The sequence below is a fragment of the Bos taurus genome, chromosome 25, assembly GCF_002263795.3.
Source record: "Bos taurus isolate L1 Dominette 01449 registration number 42190680 breed Hereford chromosome 25, ARS-UCD2.0, whole genome shotgun sequence".
Taxonomy (NCBI): domain Eukaryota; kingdom Metazoa; phylum Chordata; class Mammalia; order Artiodactyla; family Bovidae; genus Bos; species Bos taurus.
In genome coordinates this window covers 27,648,829-27,658,033 of record NC_037352.1, presented here as the reverse complement: position 1 = coordinate 27,658,033, position 9,205 = coordinate 27,648,829, and the positions used below count along the sequence as shown (strand labels likewise).

General features: G+C 47.0%; 1 protein-coding gene across 2 annotated transcripts; it reads right to left on the bottom strand.

Moving 5' to 3' along the window:
• Nucleotides 1–596: 596 nt before the first annotated feature.
• MRPS17 (mitochondrial ribosomal protein S17) lies at nt 597–4,814 on the bottom strand. 2 transcript variants are annotated; one of them, XM_005224873.4, is made up of 3 exons: nt 4,762–4,792; nt 4,059–4,198; nt 597–1,041 (listed from the first exon to the last, which is right to left on the bottom strand). In XM_005224873.4, exons 2-3 carry the CDS (start codon nt 4,179–4,181, stop codon nt 772–774), a joined length of 393 nt encoding a protein of 130 aa, XP_005224930.1. In that variant the 5' UTR covers nt 4,182–4,198; nt 4,762–4,792; the 3' UTR covers nt 597–771.
• Nucleotides 4,815–9,205: the final 4,391 nt, after the last annotated feature.

Genomic DNA, 9,205 nt, shown 5'->3' with positions numbered 1-9,205 from the left:
CAGACTTTAATCAGATAAAGTCTGACCCAAGCATATTGTTTCTGTGGTTAAATCAGAGAAAAACTTGAATTTTGAATATATATGATCAAAACTAAACATTCAGGAAATCAGTCCTGAATGTTCATCGGAAGGACTGATGCTGAAGCTGAAACTCCAATGCTTTGGCCACCTGATGCGAAGAACTGACTCACTGGAAAAGACCCTGAAGCTGGGAGGGATTGAAGGTGGGGGGAGAAGGGGACGACAGAGGATGAGACGGTTGGATGGCATCACTGACTCTATGGACATGAGTTGAGTGAGCTCTGGGAGTTGGTGATGGACAGGGAAGCCTGGTGTGCTGCAGTTCATGGGGTCGCAAAGAGTAGGAAACGACTGAGCAACTGAACTGAACTGAAATATTCACTTAATGTGGTCTTATCTGTTTATGATCTCAAAAGGTTTTCTTCTCCCAAAATAAAAGTTTTAAGATACATTCAAGATTCCTTTGAATGAGAAAAATATATATACCTTCTAAAACAGTGAGCCTACAGAACAATGTAGTGGATTGCTAGGTATACTCTGTGCAACAGAAAAGTAAGTCCACCAAGAAGAAAATCTGAAACATGACCATAAACTTTTATGAAAAATTATAACAAAGACTTTACTTCATTTACTTTTAGCGATTTCATAAATACCAGACGAGAAACTGGACGGTTTGTGAGGAAACTGAGAAAAATTTTTCCATAGAGTAAACTTAGAAATTCCCTTTTGGCTCTGTTTTCCGATCCTCCTTCACTGTGTTGTGGAGAGACTGAGTTCTTCCAGGTTTTTGGCTAGCGGGGTGGTCTCTAGATCAACTGGGCTCTCCAGGTAAGTGGTTCCTGCACAGCGCTTTCCAGTCACTGGATCTACGACTTGTCCAACTTTGAAAACGATCTCAGCCAGTTCGTGCTTCACATGCTTTGTTCTTGGGACAGGGAGCGCCTTGAGAAGCACAATATCCCCAACGGTGCACTGCTGGAGAGCATCGTGGGCAAAGTAGGTTTTTCGCTTATTAAAATACTGTTGAGAGAAGGAGGAAACACATCAGTACTTCCCACTGATGACCTGGCAAGGTAGTAGACAGTCTGAAAAAAGAATGTCCAGAAAACAAGCTGGGACTTGGGGAAAAGAAACAGGTAATATACTTATGGAATCCACCTTCCAAATCCACCCTGATGGCTGGGAAAGATTGAAGGCAAAAGGAGAAGAGGGCGGCCGATGAAGAGACGGTTAGACGGAAATAGCATCACTGACTCAATAGACTGAATTTGAGCAAACTTTGAGAGATAGTGGAGGACAGGGAAGACTGGTGGGCCGCAGTCCATGGGATCACAAAAAGTTGGACGTGACTTAGCAAATGAGCAACAATATATTTATGAAGGCTTCCAACGCAAAAATTAGCCACTTAGTTTCTGGAAAACAACAATGACTTTTCCAGAGCTGATCTTGTCCCAGGGTTCTCCAAGTCCACTGCCTGCAGTATCCTTGCTCTATATTATCATCCTTTTCTACACTATTTAAACTTCCTGGGACTTCCCTGGTGATCCAGTGATTAAGAATCCACCTTCCAATGTAGGGGATGGGGGTTCATTCCCTGGTCAGGGAACTAGGATTCCACATAGTGCCTCAGGGCAACTATGCCTGAGCGCCACAACCACTGAGCTCCAGCGGTGCAACAAGAGAAGCTGGAGAGCCTCAACAAAGACCCAACATAAAAATAAATAAACTCTTCCTTCCTGGTAGAGTCTTCTCTCCAGCCAAAAAACATCCGGTTATCAACAGAACAAAACGTTATAATGTATGTAAAGCACTTAGCTCCATGCCTCCCTCAAAGTATTGCAAACAAGCCACAGATGAGAACCAGAACCATCTCTTCCTCCAGACAACCCCGCCACAGCAGGTAGTTCCATTTAACAGATATGAAAAACAAGCTCAGGGAGGTTAAGTAAGGTGCACAGCTAGCAAACAATAGCCAGGGGACTTCCCTGGTGGTCTAGTAGTTAAGAATCCGCCTTCCAACGCAGAGGGCATGGGTTTGATTCCTGGTCGGGGAAACTAGGATCCCATATGCCATGGGGCAACTAAGCCCGCATGCCCCAACTCCAGAGCCGACCTGGTCTGGAGACTGAGTGCCGCAACTAGAGAGAAGCCCAGGTAATGCAACTATTAGTAAGACTCGATGTAGCCAAAAATAAATAAATAAACATTAAAAAATAACAACAAAAGACAGCCAGTACACACCAATGATTCTAAGACCAATGACCATGCTGTCACTCTTCAGCTTGCTTCTGTGGTTTTATTTTTGTTTTTGCTTTGGGATCAAGCCATTTTACGGAGCAGCTTCAAGGCAGTCAAAGGGCTGGGAGGATGATGAGACTGGCTGTTCTTCTGGCTGGGATCTATCCAGCTTCACAAGACCCTGAAAAGGCCCCTGTATGTTTGATCCTAGATAACAAACAGCACTTGTGCCTACCAGGGTGCCTAACCTCGCATGCAGAAACACCCCTGGCCCTTGCCCCTCCCTCCCTAGCACATCTACGTAATTAAGGACTCTGTACCTTCCTGCCCGAAACCCACCTTTTCCACGCCATCCTCATTGTTCCATGGACTGTTTGGTCCTTTACCATTTCCATCCTAGACATTTGCAATAGCCTCCTCACCCATTTCCTTACCTATCTCCTTTTCTCATAGGCTGAAATCAAAACTATGACACAGGAGACTCTTCCCACTCCGATTCCAATCATTCTCGCGTTCATTCAAAGCCAAGGCCTACTTAGTACCAAGCTCTGAGCTCAACCTCGCCAAAGCACTGGCTGCTCCAATACAGTGTCATGCCTTTTCATGTGTAAGAAATTAATAAACAGAAACTTCAATTAAACAGAGTCAAGGGACTTCCCCGGTGATCTTGAGGTTAAGAATCCACCTGCCAGGGCAGGGGAGATGGGCTCAATCCCTGGTTGTGGAACTAAGATTTCACATGCCTCAGGGCAGCTAAGCCGGTGCATCACAACTAATGAGCCCACGTACAGCAATGAAGACCCAGCACGGTCAAAAATAAATAAGTTACTAAAACACAAAAACAAAAAACTCAGAATTGGGAGACCAGAAGGGGAAGTTCTCATACCCTGTCATGAGAGCTCAACAGGAAGAAAGATCTCCTTCTCTTCTTTCCCAGCAACAATTCAGCCAACAAAACGCCACAGACTCTTTGTTTACCGTCCCCTCTGTAAAAGCACGCTCCTCTCTGGTCACCTCTACTTTTGTGGGAGACCGACACGTGGCTTATCATGGTTGCAGACCCCGATCTGCAATTCTCTGCTGATCCCAAGTAAATCTGTTTTTGCTGTATAAGTAACTGGCAGTGTATTTGTTTTAGGTGAATACATGGCTAAAGGAACTTCCACAAACTATTCACCATGGCTGGAATGACTTCCCTCACTCCTCCTGCCCCCAACTTGGTCTTCTGGATAAAATCTTTTTTTTGGCTGCACTGCATGGCATGTAGGGTCCTAATTCCTGATCGAACCCCTATCGGGAAGGCAGAGACTTGACACTGGACCTCCGAAGAAGTTCCTGGATAAAGTCCTTTTGGAGATTCAGCTTGATCTTATATAATCAAGAATGCTCTTGGGACTTCCCTGGTGGTCTAGTGGTGAGGACTCTGTGCTTCCAATGCAGGGGGCATGTGTTCAGTCCCTAGTTGGGGAATGAAGACCCCACATGTGGCCTGGAATGGCCGGAAAAAAAAATGCTCCCCTTTAACAACCAGGGAAGGAAGAATGAGTCTTACCTTCTGCAGTACTCTACACATAGAATGTCTATAACAGTGTCATCAGATTGAATTGAAATGAACTCTGTGCAGTCTCTAAAATGTGAGGTGAACCAGGAATCATGCGTTGTGTTACATCCACCAACCAGCACAACGCCTGATGTGCAGCACTGGCTCAGCCCATCTTCCCTAACGGTGTGTTTCTGCTCAGAACCCTGAACATGTTGGTGATTCATCAATGCCATCTGCAAACAGCGATGTTCCTTACCTTTAATAAATAGGGATCCAGAACAAGTCTCGTCACTCTCACTTTAGCAGTTTTTTGCATTGCTGTCCCAATCACCTTACCCACGATCCATTTGGCATGGACGGATGAACGAACTACGGACATGATGTGGCTTTGGTCACCTGAAAATAAATTCCAAAGTTTAGCCTGACGATTGTGACTCACCAAAAGAATTTTGTCACTAGAACCGCCCAAGTGCAGAAACAGCTTTGTTGGCCTTCTGGAATCACCACTTTATAGAGGTGTTTACACGTTTCACTATTGTAATTTTAACCTCAAGCCTCAGTGTTCCCTTCTACCAAATGGGAATAACAACTGGGCTTACTCACAGAAGTGCTTCGAGGATTTAACCCGTAAGGCGCTCAACAGCGCGAATAAACGCTGGCCTTCCCTTGCGTCCCTATTTCTTTCCATCCCGCTGGGCTGCCTCTCCCTAAAGGCTCAGAGCCCGGCTACTTGGGGCGTGCGAGGCTGAGGCGAGGCGGCCCGGGAGTCCACCCCACCGGAGACCTTGACTTGGCATTCCTTTCGAGATCAATTAACACTGAGTTCATGTCGCCCAGCCTGGGGAAGGTTTGGGGGGTGATTGCTCCCTTCGTCCCTGAAACCCGAGGTCATGTAACTCGACTCGCCTCGCCTTGAGGGCTCCCACGCTGCGGCGCTCCGGGACTGGCAAATAACCCACCTCAGAACTCCACAGTTTCGGCGTACGCCCGGCCGAGGGCCGACCGGAGCGTCATGGCGTCACGTCGTACGCAGGTCGCTCCGCCCCAGGCCGCCCACTCATTGGCTCCGAGTCCGCTCAGTCGTGGGCGGGGTTAAAGACAGGGCTCCACCCACTCCCCCTTAATCGCAGCTGCGGGCTGTAGCTCCGCTGAAGACTTTGGTCTCTGCTTTCTGCACCCGTACCTAGTTCGATGCGTTGGGGAGTTGGCCTTTACCTATTCCACTTAGTTTCTCTCTGCTTTTGTTGAGCTCCCAGACATTGGACAAGGCCTTCCAAATAAAAGGAGCTTCATTCATCAAACACTGAAACATTGGAGGCTGCCAAACGCTGAGACTGAAATGCTTAAGCATTTCCACCCCCAGCAGTTGCATTTAAGATAAACTTCTGTAGATCTTTATGTCTGGTATGACTTTAGGTGTTAATTCTCAATATTGTGAGATGGAGAGAAGTCTGATGTGGGTACATATATATGTGTGCCAGTTAGGAAGATCTTAGATGGGCCATGAGCAGGCTGCTGCTGATGCCTTCTCAGATAGAAGAAAGTCTGGGAATATATGAGGCTCTTGTTAGGAAATTGCTAGACTAGGGGAGACCTAATGGATGTAAAAACAACAACAACAGCGATCGTACCCTTAGATTGAAGTGTGTTTTCAGATAAAGAATTAAGGGCAAGGGCACACTTAGTGATGGGGATAGTGTAAGATGTTTGAAATTTCAGAAATGGAAGCTGATTTTCTATAGAAGTGATAATTATTTTATATGCAGCATTGCAGGAGGATTCTTTACCCACTGAACCATCAGGGAAACCCTATAACTTTATGTACATTATTTCATATAAACAAAAACTTTCCCAAGATAATATATTTCCCTCTAGCTATGAACTTAAATCCCTTTCTTTTACAAGCAAGCTTAAAACCTCTCTTGCTAACAACACCAATAACATACCCAAAGTGATTTTTTTAAATGTAAATCAAATCATTTCACACCATCAAAGGTAGTAAACATGTGTTGATTTTTTTCCAACCCTCGTTGGGAGGAAAACTTTCCCTCTACTAATTTAAGTTTGTGTTGGTGGGGGACTGTGAATGAACTGACAATAGCTCACCAGGCAAAAAGACAAGGTTTATTCACAAACGCACTCAAGAGCAGATGAAGAGACTCTTGAAAAACTAGATGTAGAGGATATATACCAAAACTAGAAGCAGGAGATTGCCATCAGGAGGAGAAGGGGGCGACAGAGGAAGAGATGGTTGGATGGCATCACCAATTCAATGGACATGAGTTTGAGCAAGCCAACTCTGGGAGACAGTGAAAGACACAAAGTTTGGCATGCTGCAGTCCATGGGGTCGCAAAGAGTTGGACACAACTTAGCCACTGAACAACATACACTAACTTAACAGGGGAAAGGAAGGAGGGAGAAAGGGCCTCTGGGAAAACAAATGGACTTTTACACAAGGCAAATGGGCTTTTATGAGAACCACAGCAAGTTCAACACTTTGTGATAGTATTTGTTTATGCAATTTTTCATTCTGGTGTCAGTGGTTGGTTGATCTCCTTTCTAGCTGGAATCTCCCCTGAGAGGGAATTAACAACAGCTTGAAATCTTCCCTGGTGGCTCAGACGGTAAAGCGGCTGCCTACAATATGGGAGACCCGGGTTCAATCCCTGGGTCAGGAAGATCTCCTGGAGAAGGAAATGGCAACCCACTCCAGTATTCTTGCCTGGAAAATCCCATGGACAGAGGAGCCTGGTGGTCTATACAGTCCATGGGGTTGCAAAGAGTCAGACACGACTGAGCGATTTCACTTTCACTTTCACTTTCACTCTGAGAAAGCTCTGTCTGTAGTCAGATAAGGAACACTCTGAAAAGGTTTTTTGTTTTTTATTTCCCTGCATCTGCAGTATCTTCAATGTCCTCAGTTTAAGAGAATATTTGTGCCATTTTGGTGGATTTGGTACAGTGCCATCACCCCTTAGTGTCCTGTCTTCTGGGGTGAGAGCACGTCGTGAATTCCTGTATCTATCTGCACCTGTTAGGATTCACAAGTGGCTCATAGCATATAGGTAAAATATGGCCCATTGTGGTGACCTGACAAACAAGGGATGAAGTCACAGTGGCCACATTGCCCTGCTGGGCATCCTGTTTTTTCCTTAAGGAGATACCCTGTTTTTCCCTGCTGGTGCCAGTTTCTTGAGACTATGTAACCACCCAACCATGAGACCCTGTTCACTACATGAGCACAAGACCCCAGCTGTGGGCTAAAGATAAACTGAGGCCCCCTTCCTGCGGGGCACAATTTCCCATCATAGGGTATAAGAAGGGTTGGCTGTAAAGGGAGGGCACTGGTTTCTCTCTAAAGCCAGTTTCTTTCTTCCTATAATAAATCTTCCTCTGCCTGAATGCCCAGCTTGCTATCTTTTTCTCCATGCTCGCCTTACATTTCTGGTGCCAAAACCTGGGAGGGAAGACCCACCACGGCTAGGTTGGTTCCTCTCCTGAGCCCACCTTTGTGGTTCCCTCCCTTGGACCTCCCAGAGAAACTGGGACGAGCCCCCAAGATGGGACTCTCCACTTACCTTGCTGGACTGACATCCACACACCGGCTCTCATTTCATCGCCTGCAGGGGTGAGTGAATTCCTGCTCTCTTAGATCCTCTGTCTCTCATCTGGTTTTTGAAGCCCTAGTGCTAGGCGGGGGAGAAGACAATGGCACCCCACTCCAGTACTCTTGCTTGGAAAACCCCATGGACGGAGGAGCCTGGTAGGCTGCAGTCCATGGGTTCGCTGAGCGTCAGAAACAACTGAGCGATGGAAACAACTGAGTGACTTCACATTCACTTTTCACTTTCACTCATTGGAGAAGGAAATGGCAACCCACTCCAGTGTTCTTGCCTGGAGAATCCCAGGGACGGGGGAGCCTGGTGGGCTGCTGTCCATGGGGTCGCACAGAGTCGGACACGAGTGAAGTGACTTAGCAGCAGCAGCGCTAGGTAGAGGATCCCACGGCCCTTGGGTCCTGGTCTCACTTTGAAATAGGGGACACCCATTTCATGAGAGACCCTGTCGTTGTCTGAGAAGGCCGTGAGAACGGGGACGCCTTTTCTTTCGGACCTTTCTCCTCCTTTTTTTCACTCGCCCTTGTTTGCCCTACCTCCCTATTCGACTATAATGGGAAATTCTCAGTCCCAACCTACCCCTTTTAGCCTGCCTTCTCCAAAACCTAAAAAACCTTGGGTTTTCAAGGAGAAAGAAGGCCAAAGCCATTCACTTATTACTCTCCCACTGTGTGGTGACTGGATAATAGGGCCCAGTGGCCAGAAAACAGAACTCTCAATTACATTACTTTAGGGGACCTCGATTACTTCTGCGGCGGCAATGGCAAGTGGTCAGAGATCCCTTATGTTCAGGCTTTCTTTGTTCTCCACTCTTGGCCCTCTCTCTGTACTTCCTCTTCTACTTCTCAAATACTTTTAGCCCATTCTGGGCCACATCCCCCCAATACTATATCTCCTGATCCCTGTTTGGATTTTTCCTCTTCTTTTGACCCTTCTGACCATATTGCACCTCCAATCGCCTCTATTCCTATCGTAGCAGACCCGGTCCCACAACCTCCACCTTACATTCCCCTGGCTCCTCTCCCCTCTCAGGCGCAGGCCGCCGCCGCTTCCGACCCTCCCCCCAGGCCTATTTCGGAAAAGGGCTCTTGGGCTTCAGCTCCACCCGCTACTACCGGTGACTCAAGTCCTTATCCCGACCTCCCTAAATCCCCTTCTTTTACCCAGCTGCGAACGGCCTTAAAGAGACAGGACCCTGAATCCCTTCCCGCTCCCTTCCTTCCCTTATTAGAGGTGGGTGGTACAGAAGGTGTTGTTTGGGTGCACATCCCATTCTCCCTCTCCGATTTATCTCAAATCGAAAAACGTCTTGGCTCTTTTTCCTCTGACCCTGACACTTATTTCAGTTCAGTCACTCAGTCGTGTCCGACTCTTTGCGACCCCATGAATTGCAGCACGCCAGGCCTCCCTGTCCATCACCAACTCCCAGAGTTCACCCAAACTCATGTCCATCTACCTCACCCAGTCTTATGACTTGACCTGGCATATTTACATTATACTCTTCTCTACCACGGAGAAGGCAATGGCACCCCACTCCAGTACTCTTGCCTGGAAAATCCCATGGATGGAGGAGCCTGGTAGGCTGCGGTCCATGGGGTCTCGAAGAGTAGGACACGACTGAAGTGACTTAGCAGTAGCAGCTCCTCTACCAAAAGCAGAGATGTTACTTTGCCAACAAAGGTCCATCTAGTCAAGGCTATGGTTTTTCCAGTGGTGATGTATGGATGTGAGAGTTGGACTGTGAAGAAAGCTGAGCGCCGAAGAATTGATGCTTTTGAACTGTGG